This window comes from Chelmon rostratus, chromosome 3 (genome assembly GCF_017976325.1).
Source record: "Chelmon rostratus isolate fCheRos1 chromosome 3, fCheRos1.pri, whole genome shotgun sequence".
Lineage (NCBI taxonomy): Eukaryota > Metazoa > Chordata > Actinopteri > Chaetodontiformes > Chaetodontidae > Chelmon > Chelmon rostratus.
This window is the reverse complement of record NC_055660.1, coordinates 18,154,814-18,170,869: the sequence shown is the minus strand read 5'-3', so window position 1 is coordinate 18,170,869 and position 16,056 is coordinate 18,154,814. Positions and strand designations below refer to the sequence as shown.

The window sequence follows — 16,056 nt, the reverse complement described above, 5'->3', positions numbered from 1 at the left end:
TGCAACTAACTATATTTACTCAAGTACCACATTTGTCGGACAGCTTTAGTTACTAGTTACTTCCACTGATTGGGGGACTTTGAAATTTCCCGATAAACTGAAGGATTAAGTGTTCATTTATGGGTTGCAATAATACTCCTACTTCTTAAACTGCATAAACTATTTAAAACTCCCTTTTGGATATGCTGGAAAATGCATTATGGCAAAGCAGAAAGCCGTTTTTCTGAGCTCATGAAAAATTGACTTTTTAGAGATACGTGGTTCTCACAGGACAGAGAGGCAACAAATCTAACAAATAGAGAATATGTTGCCGTAGATTAAAATACCTCATGGCGTATAAAGTTGTTCAAAGAAGCTCAACCTTAAACATCTACAAGAGTAAAATGTAACATACACATGAATGCAGAAGTGAATGAAACACCATCATGTAGGTTAAGGGTTAGCGGATAGGGAAGAAATGGGTTTTTGATTATTTGGATCCAGTCACATATTACAAACACTTGAGAACCACCAGTGTGGACAGCAGATATTGGGAGCACCTGCCACCTGAATAAGGAGAAAAATGGTGTGTTAGTGTTTATATGAGTTGCTGTAGCAGGGGAACTTCTGGTGGGTTTGTGCATGTTTGTGTCTCAATATGTGCGAGGTAGCTGTGAGATGAGAAATATTTTCACACTTCTGCTCACACACACCTGCCCACATGCTCACGACTCTATCAGCGCGCGACTGCATTTCTGTGTAGCAGCGGGTCCCTCGGTTGTCAGCACACATGTGAAACAATGCAGCGCACACTCACACATACTCACATGTGCTGGCGTGCAGTTTTTCGGCGTGTTTACTCTGACCTATATAGCCAGTCACTGGGAGCTCCTGTCTGGGAGGAATGCTCGCACTAATGGGAATTTACACCTCAGTGACTTTGACACAGACAGAAAGAGATAGAGGAAGAGAGAGAACAGAGAGGGAACACAAAGGCGGCATAAGGTATTGACTGTGAGGAGAGGAGCAGAGGGGGACAAGAGTGGCCGGACGCTGAAGGAAAGCAGCAAAGAAGCAGGACTTAAAATCAGAGGAAGTGGCCTCTGTGATGATGGCTCTGTGCGGCATTTCAGGAGACCACATGAGGATATTGAGCTGTCTGACACGGGCCATTTCCCTCTACGCCCTAGTTGGTCCCCACTGCAGTGTGGCATTAGGAGGCATGAGCATCCACTTCCTCGTTCACTCCCCACAGCGGGTGTCAGGATGATATAGTGTATATTTAGTCTCTGCAGAAGAGCTGCTGTCTAGATGCTGTTTATACAGAACTAGTCTAATATTGTATTTTCACACCGAGCATCGGTTGTTTGTCCAAGACATTTGTTTTAAACAAAAAGTTAACCAACTTTTCGCACAGGCTCCTAACTTTGCTCATGTGTTATTAGGCCCAGCTGTTTTGCTTCAGGCGTCTTGACCATACATGAGTCAGGGTTGTTTAAGAAGCAGACATGCCGTTCCGTCGTAGTCAATGAATAATGACCGTAGCTTTTTCTTATTTCGTAGAAAGTTTAAGGACCTGAGCAATAGCAACCTGTGTCGTCACGGAGCTGTCGGCTGGCCACATGCTTTGCACTGGCAGCTCCAATTTTAAACCCGTCACCAATTACTGAGCACTGAAACCAGTGTTTTCAGATCAGAGCTATTAGCAGTCCTACAAAATCACTTCAACCGTGGCTGGAAAAGTGAGTCAGAAGTGCGAAAAAATGATGAGGGAAGGAGAAGGTGAAAAAGAGGAAGTGAGAAGGAAACAGCAAACGACAGGCAGAAATGCAGAGAGCATGAACCTGCAAACATCCTGCAGACAAGATGGCAGGCATGAAGAACTGTTTGGGTGGTAGTTTGCTTCTCTTTACTACTTACTTCTCAAACTTCAGTATGTAGAGAAACTTGATATATCTTTTAGCTTTTTCACGTCCTTTATATTGAGTTTGTTGGTATAATCTTCTCTTTTTCTTTGCCTCAGGGCTCCAAATGCATATTTTTATTCTGATGCAATTAACTTATACATAGGGCACATGCGTATCGATGTGTTTTCCCTTCTGGGTTATTTTCATCATCATTAGCTTATGTCAGTAAGCTACTGGTAATAGAAAGAACCTGATTCCAAATAAGTTGGGACACTGTTTCAAACACAAATAAAACAGAATGCAATTATTTGGAAACAAACTGTGTTTACAGTTTTACTAAGTGTTCCTGAGCCCGTGTAGTAACATCCTTCATACAGTCATGTGTTCACAAAGTGTTGAACCTCGCTCCATCCTCGCTTGTGAACAACTGAGTCTTTCCAGGATGCTCCTTTCATACCCAATCATGATACTATCACCTGTTACCAATCAACCTGGTTACCTGTGGAATGATCCAAACAGGTGTTTTTGGAGAGTTCCACAAATTTCCCAGTCTCTTGTTGCTCCTGTCCCGACTTATTTCATTGACATGTGCAATGACAATAAAGACTCTTGAATCTTGAATCTTGAATCTTAAGATTCAGAATACTGAATACAGAATTTCTTTTCACAAAAATCAATGAAGCTGATGAGCTAAAACATTAAATATTTTGTCTTTGTGCTGTTTTTAATTGAGTATATGTCAAAAAGGATTAGCAAATTATCACATTCTGTTTTATTTATGTTTTGCCCACCGGCCCTGAGCTTTTTTGGGGATCGGGGCTGTACATGATGCACACACAGAAAACATTATCATTGATAATCCATAATATACTGCTGTAGTTCCCTAGCTGTGATTCTATATCATATATTGCCTTATTTGGAATTATAGTATAATGTACCTTTAGATTTTCGGGGTCTGAGCTGCCTGGGTATTGTATGCGGACAGTTAACCCACATATCTATGCAGGACAGTTAATTGCCATAAACGAAGGCCTCAATTCGAGACTGAAGAACTCAGCAGAAACTGACATTGTGTACACATGAGATATTTTTCTCAACTCTCCAAATCCAAATAAATGGAATTTCAGTGTATCAGTATCTTATCTGAACCAGACACCGTAGAAATGTCCTAAGACAGTTCCCTGTGTATTGTTACAGCTGACTGGCCTCAGCTTTGTCAGCTTGATAGCTCCTGGCTGTCAGTGTCTGTTCTGACAGAGTTATTTTAGAGTGTGCAACTGCATGAACATTATGACAACATTATGCCAGAGGAGCTTTAGTAAAGTTGATTTTTCTCTTTCCTCCTGAAATTAGGTTTGCTCAGTGTAAAATGAAAATGTGCCTTTGAAAAGAGTGACATCATGTCTTCTGTGGCTGTGGAGGGAGGTTTCCAAAGTGTGACAGGATGACCAAGGATTATCTCGGATTCATCTTAAATATGTAACAGAGGTTAAAGACACGCAGTTCATGTACAAATGTGCTGTTCATCTTCAGCACTACTTGCAGTGTAGGAGGCTCACGTAGACCCCGGGGCTGCTCATTACAGTAATATAATCAGTGAATGAAACCAACCACAACAAGTACATACAGTACTGAGCAATGTTTTCAAAAACAGACCACTAAAGCATGGCCTGATGCACACTCTGTCTGCACACACATTTCTCAAAGAGCTCCAGTGGCAACAGAGAGGCAGAACTTCACGCAGCACCCTGTAACAGTGTTGGTCATGAGGGCAGTAGTGTTCAACCACACTGCCTTGGTTTTTATCTGTTTCTGTAGGACGAGGTTCAAAGGAGATGATGTTAGTATTAGTGTGTGTGTGTGGGTATGCGCATGCATACATGTGTGCATGTGTGCATGCGTATGAAGAGAGTAGCCTTGAATAGCTAGCAGTCTGATCCACAACTGTCATGTAGCATTAGGCCTAATGGGAGAGAAATGTCTGCAGCGATGCCAATGCGCATGCACACACACATACAGATACACATGCAAAAACACAGACAGTCCAACCCACGCGTGCAGGTACGCAAATAAGCACAGATGCACGCAGATACCCAGGCAGGCACACGAAACACGTTTTGACTCAACAAAGATATTATAGACCTGATATATTCAGAATTGTATGTTGTATGTATGTAAAAATTAAAGAGCACAAGGAAAATCTCCTTTATTCTAGCCTCTTTCACTGCAGCACACATGCACACGTATGTGCTGCAGTGAATCAGCAGAGCTCCACTGGCCGGAGGCTTTCATACAATAAATAAAAAATAAAACAGGATGAGAGCAGGGAATGTCAGGCACAGGTCGCGCTTGTCTATTTCCATCACTCGCAACCTGGCAAAAGGAGAGAGTGCTGTATATATCAGCCTCATGCATACCAGCGAGCAAAAACACGTATCGGTACATAATACATAAGTGTGAAGATGAGGCTCTGGACCCGACATGCTGGTTCAGAGCACGAAGGTCACCGTGCCTGAAACCGTAAATGTCCGCTGGTGTTGTTGCAGACAGGCGATGGGGTGGCAAGGGCAGCGAGTCACAGCAGCGTCACATTAGCGCAGCGCTCTGCAGGATGGCCTGAAACTGATCTAAACAGTCGCTTTTTGCTGAACTCTAATTGTCCTCGCTGCCTTTTTTTTCTTTCCCTTTTCTTTCTTTTTGCCTGACTCTCACTGACTCTGAATCCCACTCCTCCACCCTCCTCTGACTTTAAAGTTACTTTCTTTTGTTCAGTGCTTTCTCCGCAGCAAGAAGTGACAGCTGAGAGAAGAAGCCTTACAGTAATATGAAAACACAGCAGTAAATTATACGAGACTCATTCTCGTATCTGGAATCAATAGAAGTTTAATTTGGAGAAAATGAAGAAGTCTCTTTCTGTCTCGCTGTCTTGATCCATTCTTGTCTCGCTTTGATCACCAAGACAAGAGAATTTGTGTAGCGTTTTGCTACAGTGCTGAGAGTCTGCAGCCATGCTAGCACCAGCAGCTAGTCAGCACGCTTCCAATAGAAATGTTAATACACTGATGCCTAGAAGTGCATGTGTAATGTTTGCCATCTTAGTTTGGTGTTAATATGCTAACATTTGCTAAATAGCACTAAACAGAAAATACAGCTGAGGATGATGGGAGTGTCATTACTTTTGCTGGCATTTTGTCACAAAGCAAAATACAAATAAAATACAAATACAGAACAAATAAAAATATTAGTATTAATATTAGTTAGTGAATGCAGTTTGTTCTGTGCGGTTAAGGTTAGAGTTAGGGTTAATTGGTTTATAAAAGTCTACATCAGGAAAATTATTCGAGTTCATTGTCTTGGAGACATCCATTCCACAGTATGAAAAATATTTGACCTGCAGGTGGCACTAGATCAGGGGATCAATAAAATCATTAGGATTCATCCTCCAGAGACAATAAATATATCTGTGAAATTTGATGAAAATCCATGCAACGGTTATTTGACATTCTGGACCACAGTGGTGTGCGAACGAACTGATCAGGTTAGCATAAAAAAAACATAAATTTGTAGCGTTTTTCTGAAAGAGCGCTTCAATTCATTTACATTTATGGCAATAATAGTAACTTCCAGTATCTTTTGCATTACCAAAGGAAATATGTCCTCGCTCATTGTCTTCCTCCCCTCTCTCTCTTCCTCTCTGCCCCTTTCTATCTCTCCTCCTCTCTGTTTTTGCTCCCATGACACAAACCGACACGAGGCTGCATATCTCTTTGCTATATTGACCCGATGTGTCTACATGCTAGCCGTAGTTAAATCCCTGATTGTAAACGGTTTTGCAAGAGAGACTCTGAGGTCAATTCTCAGTGACACAGTGCAACAAATGACCTGGCCTGGCTCGCCCTGTCAGGGTAAAACTGCGTCCTCGAAGCAAATCGAGTATTTAAGAGCTTGACTATCCTCGTTTAAGATGTGGCGTGTCTGAACTGCTCAGAGTTGTTGTTTTAGTGTATTTTTCCTCCAATCTGTTCTATTTCCGAGGTGAGCAGAAAGATCCAGAGCAAGCAAGTGTATTCGTTTTCCCCGTAAGATTGTTCCACTTTCGGTTTACAAGGATAACGAATCATCCCTGCTCATACATATTGAAATATCTCAACAGCAGCAGTGCAGATCTAATGTAAAAAGTAACCTTCAGAGTGTGTAGCTGCATTCACTGGCAACTGTCAGGTCAGGCTGAAGGTCGGCATCATTCCTGCAGGAAGCAGGATTTGTGCAGGCGAGCTGAGGGATTTCAGCCAGAGGTTTCCCTCACCATGGAGTCTTTGACCCTTGAGCTAATTAAAAACATAGAAGAAAGATAAGGGGAAGGGGGCTTTTCCCTAGTGCATCTTCCTGCCTTTTACCAAAGAGCTAAGGAAAGCCGAGGATTTAGTCTCAGCACTTCTAACCTTCTGGAGGCGCCGTGTTCGCTTTCATGCAAACGGATCAGGACGTGGAGCCTCGAGTACATGTTCGTCACTCTCACATTGTGGTGTCATTCTGGGTAATAGTCTCATTCTTATTCTGTTTCATGTCGACATGATCTCAAGGAGCTTAGACACATTTACTGATGGAACAATACCGTGGCTGTATGTTGAACAGATCTACACCTTTGCAATGACTTCATATTCGGTCAGGGTCAAGCAAAGCACTGGAGAATCACTGGGTCACAGCGGCTTCTTTAACCATAGTTTATTGGATTTTTACTGAGATGCACAGTATATGTTTAGGTTAGATAATCATGAAAGTTAAAGTGTTTGTGGAAGTACAATAATAGCTTAGTATGTAGTACAAATAATTTCTGATTCAAGGCTTTATTTGAGTGATTGTGCACTAGTAAAGAGCAGTTTTGGGTACATCGCTGGGCATACTGTACAGCAGAATGCCAGTAAAAGTACAGAGGTTGCGATTGCTGTCTGCCCAGACCCAGGACCTGGCTTCCATGTGCACATCAACCAGGTCTCCTTTCTGAAGAAGCAGCACCACCCCATTGGAGCCGTTATCGGTGATGTCGGAGGCAGTCGGGTGCTCAGCGGTGCCCACAACAACCTCACCATTCTTGTGCAAGAGTAAGAAGCCGGGGTTACCTCCGTTAGCATGAGAGTAGAGGGTGAAGTGGTAAACTCCGCTGACTGGAGCTGTGAAGACTCCTGAATGCACAGACAGAAGAAAATTCATGTTACTTACAGGAAGTAAAATAATAGTAACTCAAAGAGACTGAGAGTTTTCCCTCATTAACCTCCTAATTACTGCTAATTGATCGTAGGTAAGGAAGTTATTGTGCATGAATTATTTTCCTAACAACCTAAACCCAACCCTTAATACCCCTAACCCCCAGAATAAGGCATTAATAAGCTCTTTATAATGACTAAGAGAGCCAGTATGCCACTAATATGCGAGCTAATAAGCAACTAGTTAATTTTTGAATGTGTACCTTAATACAAAGTGTTACCAAAAAACCCAAAACCCAGAAGACATTAAATCTATTTTTAGCGCTGACATGCTGAATGAACGGATGTGGCAGTGAAAAACAAGGAAGCTGCAAATTAACTCCATTATTACACAAATATGTTCCTTCAGTAAATCACCTGTTTTGGGGTCATAGCTGTCACCGATGTTGGTGATGACTTTCTTGTAGACGAGAGTGGTCTCAGTGTCAAATGGCCCAATGTGCATTTGGTTCTCTTCCAGTGCAGCTGAGAAGGCCACTTTATCTGTCAAAGAAGGAAAAAAAAAAAAAAAAAAAAAAACATTGAAAATCATTCAAAAATACTCTAAAGCGACACTAACCCAGTATATATAACTACAGCCGCTTTATTTCGGTCGAACTTCATCTTTCCCACATTGACGTATAAACTTGTTTACCTTCGGTCATTGTCGTCTTCACGTCTTCTACAGCTGCAGCTGTTTGGTCAACCTTATCCTTCAGCTCCTCTTGTACAGCTTGGTTTGTTTCCAGTTTGTCTTCCAGCTCTATTATCAAAATGCATCAGACATTTTTATTAAAGTCAGACTGAGGCACGGTTTAAGTTAAAATTATCCCTAAAATACACTTTGGCACCAAATAGGAGCATATTTGACCGAAATCTTTAAAGCCAACGTGATGATTTATCAGGACAGATGTTGATAGATTTTGCAGTGGGTCAGTGATGGTTTGCTCGCCTTCATTAGCTGTTTTAAGTTCCTCCATCTCAGCCTCTGTTTTTTCAAGCTTTGTGTTCATCTCCTGTCCCAGAATCTCAGCGGCATCCAGTCTGTCCTCCAAATCTGAGGGAGCAGTGTGAGAGATTAAAATCAGCAGTAAATGGTAACATGTTAACTATACATGTTATCATTTCATGTTTTTCTCACCCCTATTTATTTTCTCCAGTGCTTCCACTTTTGTTTCAGTAACGCCAAGGCGGGTGTTCATTTCCCCGGCCAGGCCCTCGCCGGCTTCCACTCTGGACTTCAGCTCTGGTGGAAGATATGAGGCGGAGGAGAAGCTGCATTAAATCAGCCATTATATGTCAATTAAATCAGAGAAGAGATCAGATGGCACATAGTGTTTCAATCATCCAAATAACCTAATTACTCACTCATTCATAATCAAATGCAATTTTCTACCTTGATGAGCTGTCTTGAGAGCTTTCACCTCCCTTTCCGTGTCTGCACTCTTGATCTGCAGCTCCTCACTCAGGCTCTCAGAGGCTCCCACTCTGGCTGCCAGTTCTATTGAAATAGATTAGAGGAGTAAACCCCATCAAGCCATTAATTAGGCAAATCTAACATCATGATGAGCAAAGTGTGGTTAAAGTGCAGCATCAGCGCTACAGGCACGTCTTTATTCTCTTTACCTTGATCAGCTGTACTGAGTGCCTGCACTTGTCTCAGAGTAGCTTCATGGCTCATCTTCAGCTCCTCAGTCAGACTTTCACTGGCTGACAGCCTGGAATTCAACCCTGTGTTTGAAGAGAGGCAGAGGCGATGTGGAAAGTTAGTCCAGTTCAGTTAATGGTCAGAATGGTGAGAATAGATGATAGAACAAGGCCATTGGCCATTGATATCGTGGGAAAATCATCTAAATTCATCATGATTTATTTCATTCATTTACTGCATTACATGGTGTAGTTTCAGCCCAGCTAGAGTGGAAGCTGGTCTGTTAATCCTTTTTGAGATAAAACAACATTAACGAACCACGAATAGGTGAAAGTGCTCTAACTTAATCATGAAAAGGTCATAAAAAATTCAATCGAAATTTCCATCACGGGCTGCAAATAATCTACACATGAATATCTTATACCCCATATGGCTGCTAAAGAGGAGATCCCACAGTATTGAGCCTTCTGGCTTTACCTTGATCAACAGTCCTCAGCGCCTCCACCTCTGTCTCTGTGTTTCCAAGCCGGGTCACCAACTCGTCCCCCAGGCTCTCACTGGACACGAGTCTGGACTCGAACTCTGAGAGTTGATTTCAACAGAATCCAAGAGTGTTTTGGTTTCGCACAGCTCACTTAATATCCACATGTATTTACTCACAGTGCGAGTGCACAAGTGCAATAATCTCTTCATGTGTTAACGTACCTTTAATTTCCACCTGTAATTGTGCCACCAGGGTTCTTTGCGTCTCTGCCTGGGCGTCAGTGGCATTCAGTCTGGCTTCCACATCTGGTCATTTCATGGTGGAACAAAACCATCAACCACACAGACGACTCTGTAAAATCAGATCATCTGATCTCACTCTTACTAAATGCACTTCACTTACCTTGATCAGCAGTCTGCAGTGCCTTCACATCGGCGTGCACATCTCCAAACTTATTCCCCAGCTCTGTCAGTCTGATGTTCAGCTCTGTTTGTAAAAAGAGGGGCCAAATGAACACTGACTGATTGTCCATTCAGTTTAACTATAAATCATGAAGGTAAATTAGATGAGCCGAGGTGAGAAGAGGTCTGTGTATTAAAAATTGACTTGTTTGTTGTATTACCTTTACTTTCCTTCTGCAGCTGTTCCACTCGTGAGTTCTGGCCCTCTAGATCGCTCTCCTCCAGTATGGCCTGCAGTTCTGCTCAGCGAGGATGAGAGAAAGATCAGAATTATTAGAGTTTAGTGGTTACGTCCTCAGGTTTATTAAATAAAAAGGAAATGTATTCCATCATGTCTTTGCGAGAACATATTTGAACAAGAATCTGACCTCTTATTTTCTTTTTATTTCATTATCTCTTTACCTTGATCGACAGTCTTCAGTGCCTCCACCTCCGTCTCTGCATTTTTAAGCCGGGCACTCAGCTCCTCTTCTAGACTCTCACTGACCTCCAGTCTGGACTCAAACTCTGACAGATAAAAATACATCCTGAATGTAACCATTGAACCAGATTTAAACCAGACCCTAGGATGGCATGGCAGTATAAGGAGCGGAGAGATGAGCTGGGATGAAAGATGAGAATCAGCTTTCTTTACCTGGGTCATCAGCCTGTTGGCTTCTGACCACTTATTTAGTCACACCGTGATTCCACTTATATAATAATATCTACATGTGTTAACGTACCTTTAATTTCCAGCTGTAATTGTGCCACCAGGGTTTTTTGCGTCTCCGCCTGGACGTCAGAGGCATTCAGTCTGACTTCCACATCTGGACGTTACATGGAGGAATAAAAGATGAACTACAGAGATAATTCCACAAATGAGCCTCATGCTGTAAAAAAGTAGTCCTTCTACCTTTTATTGAAAATGCATTGCATGTACACTGATGTAGATAACGATGCAGTGTGAATGCAGTTAATTTACCTTGATCAGCTAACTGCAGCGCCTTCACCTCTGCCTCCACGTCTCCAAGCTTATTTCCAAGATCTGTCAGTCTGGCGTTCAGCTCTATTTGTTGAGGATGAGGGAATAAATACTTCATGACTTCAACCAGCCAGTCAGAGATAAATCATGAGGTGAGATTAGGTGATCTGAGATGAGGAGGAAATCCACTTTGCTGGCCATTAATAATTGACTTGCTTGTTGTATTACCTTTACTTTCCCTCTGCAGTTGTTGCACTCGTTTGACCTGACCCTCCAAATCACTGGCATTCAGTCTGGCCTCCAGTTCTGCTCAGTGAGGATGGAATAAAGGTGAATAGAATGAGCAAATGAAAAGCAAAAAATAGCACGAAAACAAGTACATTTAGATTGATAGTGTTTAGACATTTTCACTACTGTGAATGTACAGGTTGCAAAAGAGGAGGGAGGCAACTGTATTGGCTATATTTCAGAAAAAGAAATATTCCTCCTGCTCCTATTTTGATTACAACTGTCTTAAAAAGGACCTCAGTTTATACATCATACCTGTGTACTGCCGCACGACTTGCTCCACCTGCTTCCTCTGCTCCTCTTCCTGCATCTCACTGACCCTCAGCCTGGCCTCGTGGTCTTTTTTACATGATGGAAACAATGCAGGGTGAAACAAACACACACAAAGTATAATTGAGTTAAATTTATTCATAAATAGATGAAAGATGGCGTAGTTGTTTTACATTTATAATGCAAACATGTTCATTTTATAAAGCACGTGCAATAGCTATGCTTTAATTTTCACTCTACCTGTATATCCTTTCTTCAGTGCATCCAGCTGATTCCACAGTTCCTCCAGCTGGCTGTCAGCCACTGTCTGCACATATGGCTGTTCTATACAGTAAAATATACAGATTACACAATGCAGTGTTGAATAGGAAACATAAAGTTCTAATATTTGCCATCAAGCTGCCACACACACCCTGTGCTTTCTGTAGGTGCACCAGTTGCTGTTTGGTGTGTTGCAGCTCATTTCTCTGCTCATCCAAAACAGCCATCATCTCTCTGAGCAGAGTGAAGCTGTCTGCTTCGGCGATCTCATCCTCAGTAAATGCGATAGCAGTGAGCCTCTGCCCCAGGACGTTTGCTTCAGACAGGCAGCAGCCAAGCAGGAGAAGTAAAACAAGCCTCATCTTTGTGTTCTGTAGCTGTGACACCTGAGAGGGGGTCTGCAAGAGGGGCTTTTATGCATGAGGCAAGCGTGTGAAAGGTTATGCAAGGTTTGTATGTTGTTTACATGTTCATGAAACATGTCCACCTGGGTCAAGGATGGAGTTATTATGATAAGAGGCTTCCACGTACTAAAAGACAGTGGAAATATAATTACATGACAGCCCTGTAAATGTAGAATGTGTTGTCCAAAATGCCTGCGTGTGAATATTTGTTTTTTCTACAGTGCAGACCTGAGATATTTAGCAGACTTTGAGGTGCACTGGCAAAGCTCTTACGTACTTTCCATCCTTTCCAATGTTTTGCACGAAAATATAATTTCTAAAAATAAACACCACATTCGTTTATAGGCCTTAATTAATTGCATATCGTGCACATTTACAGACCTGCCTGTGTATTACCAAAAAACAAGGTCTGGCTCAGTCGTACTGTAGATACCCATTCAGCTTAGAATAGGAGTGAAACGCCCTGGTACTTGCCCAGACCTCTCAAGATGATTAATGTGATGATAACTGATGAGTTTGTGACCATAGTGATGTTGTGTAGTCAACATTTTTGTACAGTAAACATAGCTACATGATAGACTTGCAGTACACAGTAGTATAAGGTTATAGACTTGATGTATTGAAGAAGAACTGATTAAATCACACAGCCTTTGACATTAAATGTGTGCTGTATGAATTCTGCTTCTATAACTCTCAGAGTTATAGTGACATTCAAAGACACATTAGTGTATGTGCATGCAAGTCCGTGCACATGCTTGCCTTTGTGTGTATGGGGGTTAACACGTGGATGTACTGCGTGTCCAGCCGGCCCCCATCAACCCTCAGGACAGCATCATGACAGCAGAGTGCAGAGCTGGAGGTGTGTGTGTGTGTGTGTGTGTGTGTGTGTGTGTGTGTGTGTGTGTGTGTGTGTGTGTGTGTGTGTGTACGTACGTGTGTGTGTGTGTACGTACGTGTGTGTGTGTTAGGGGGCTCCCATGAGCAAAGCAGAGGTCAGGTGTTAGTGAAGGTTACAGAGTGATACAGAATAAATTTCATACACCTGGGTACATTGGTGTGCGTGCTTCATGTGCTTCATATGTATGTGTGTATGTGCATGTGAGTTTATATACAGCATGTTGACCAATGCATGAGTGTATGTTAAGCTAAGCTGGAGGAGTGACCCAGGGCAGCATGTGTGAGGCCAGATGTTACTCAGCAAAGGTCACAGAACAGCGTAGCGTATGACAAAACCGCTGTTACACACCTGAAGTTGTTTGTGTGTGCAGGTCTCCACACTGTCCTGTATGTCTTCTGCGTGTGCGCGTGGTCTTAACAGACGTGCTTGTGCACTGTATGTGAGCCTGTATTGCACATGGCTGCACCAGCCGCCATTACATGGCAGAAGAAGCTCCCGAGAGATGTGCGAGTGGGTGTGAAGTGTAATTATATGGGTTTTCTGACGGTGTGAATAGGGTCAAAGCTGGTGAAAGCACTTATCTTGGCCAGTGTCAGAGAAACCCACAGGAAATCCCTCGGTCATCAGAGAAAATGTCACAGTTTGGGGAGATTTTATTAATCTCTGTCTTTTTCTCTTTTTTCTGTCTCTCTCTGTTATTGCATTTGGATGTAAAAGATGTACCAGCTATACAGGCTCGACTATCACTAAATGAGTCTTGAGCATTAATGAGAATTACGTCTAATGACGTTCTTCATTAGAAATAAGGTATTAAGACTTGCAGTGGTAGCTAAACTTTAGCAGCAGTTTGAATATGATTAATGCATTCCCTAAAACCATATATCCCAGATCAATAATCATTTTGAGTCCTTGATCACTAAAAAATGAAGCAAAACCTTTTCAGTCACAAAGTAAAATCAACAGCTTACGAAAGAGTTTGTGTCGCCAGTCGTCAGGACATGGACGGACAAAACAAAATGTGAACAACAATGTAGAAGAGTTTAATTCACGACAACTCCACCGGTGTTTACTCCTGGCTGGTTTTTGTGTATGAAGCGCGTTTTTCAGCCTCGGCTGCAGCTAAACATCATCCTATGAGAGCCGTCCTATGACACACAGGGAGTCTTTGCTGGGTTTTGTTATTTACTTCCTTCCCACGCACCAAATGCTCAGTTCTAGCCAGAGATCTCTTGCTTCCCATCGTCTCTGCCGAACCGCAGCGAAAAGTAATTGTTGCAGGTGATTTAAAATGTACGATTCAGGGGTCATCCAGCATCTCTGGCTGGTCGCAGCTGTAGTTACACCCTCGCTTTATACGTGTTCTTTGTCTGAGTCAAATCACAGTATGAGGAGCAAGGGAATGCGTGAAGCAGGATTTTTCGGGGCCGCTGTCAAACTTCATATGCATGTGTCTGCAGCGTTTTGAGGCACAGTTGGCTTAAAAACTTCAATGGAAAAAATGTCTCCTGCGTTACCAGTTGGCAACTTAACAAGGACATTTAGGAAAGCACAATTTGTGAACGTTTGATGTTGCGTTGTCTAATTTTATCATTCAGAGCCGCTGAACCGCTTCACTATCACAGTCATTTAGATTTACATAGAAATGAGACAAGCAATGGCAGCGTGCATGAAAAGATGTGCAACCATGCTGGGACGAGGCCCACAGAGTGCATTGCCAAGACTCTCTGAAATTGTCCTGTCATGGAATTACAGAAGAAGACGTAAGCTCCACTGTATGTACAAAGCTTTTGTCGGAGACCTGTTCATGATCACGTGTGTGATACCAACATCAATATGAAGGTTTCGGTATATGGGAGATCTGTTGTGTGCTGGATTTAATAAAACTAAATTCCATTACACAGGGGGAGTGTGTGCACTGTGAGGGAATAATGTGCTATATCCTTGCAATCTAGTGACATATGCTTTCATTGCAAGCAGAGGGCTGTAACAGTATATTTAAGACGTGATGAAACTTGTACTGAAATATTTATGGAATCTATGACTGGCTGCATATTTAATCTATAGGTCCAAAGTGATCACATGTACTGTATGCTGTGATCCAGCTCAGTGGGTTAGCAAATGTCTGCTGTTTTAACTCAGTTTATGATGCCCTGCATTGCCAACCAGCAGATTTTCTTTGGAGGCAGGTAGTAGACTGATATGAAAGTGATAACGTGCTTTGCTTTTAAAAAAAAGTTTTTTAAAGAAAACTTCATCACAGTTTGGCTGAACATCTGAACTTTTCCTCTTCCCCCCTTCAGATCATTGCATATCAGCCATATGGACGCTCTGTGGACTGGTGGGCATATGGAGTTCTGCTCTACGAAATGCTGGCGGGACAGGTGAGCGGCGCGCACACACGCAAACGCACGCGCACACACTTGCGCTTCTTATGTAATTGCCTGCAACAGATTATGCAGATAACTTTACACCGATACAAGGTTGCTCACAGACTGCTCGAGGCCACATTATTCCCACATTGAAGTTGCAGCAAGGCTCTGCAGAGGCTAAATGTACTCAGGTGGTGCTTCCGAAAGACCTTCCCACCAGCACTAATAATAAACACTGACATATAAACACACAAAACCGCCATCTAACCTTGAATCTTAGGGCATATCCTATTTGGTGTAACCTTTCGCCTTCTTTTAATGTAGTCAGTAGACCAGTAGGGTTTTATGCACCCTTAATATCTAGAGTAGCTGCCAGTCTTTGTCTGTTCTTTTTACCTTCTGCATTTGTACACAAATTAGTCAAAGTAAATTTCTCATATTCCTGCACTGAGTTATTGAAGTGGACATGTCAAGAACGTGTTGGTAAAGAAGAGCTTCTTTAGGAATCAGATATACCAAGTCAAGACAAAGAGGCCATGCAGCTCCTCTGTGTGAATATTGTCTGAGGAAGAGCACCAAGCTTAACATGTGCTTCATGGCTTCAAGCACCTGCTTTTGTGCACAAATGCAGGGATGTCGGGGAAGCCGGCTCGCTAAGTACGTTTCAAAGAAAGCTAAAAATGTACCTCCTCATTTGGCCTTGAACCAGCTGTGACTTTCCTGATGTTGCCTTGCACATACGCACTGCTCTACTTTTTTTAAATGTTGTCTTTTACTCGCTATTCTTTGTACTTTATTATTATGTTTATTGTTACTGAATTGAGTGAATTGAATTTTCTCACTTCTTTATGCTCCCACTAACCCTTTTGGGAAGCTTACCTTT

General features: G+C 42.3%; 1 protein-coding gene across 1 annotated transcript in view; it reads left to right on the top strand.

The window, feature by feature from the left end:
* Positions 1-16,056, top strand: part of prkcaa (protein kinase C, alpha, a) — a 136,327-nt gene that overhangs the window by 102,397 nt on the left and 17,874 nt on the right. Inside the window, exon 14 of the mRNA XM_041933808.1 lies at positions 15,105-15,185. Within this exon, the coding sequence (XP_041789742.1) occupies positions 15,105-15,185 (81 nt within the window). The remainder of the gene's footprint in view (positions 1-15,104; positions 15,186-16,056) is intronic.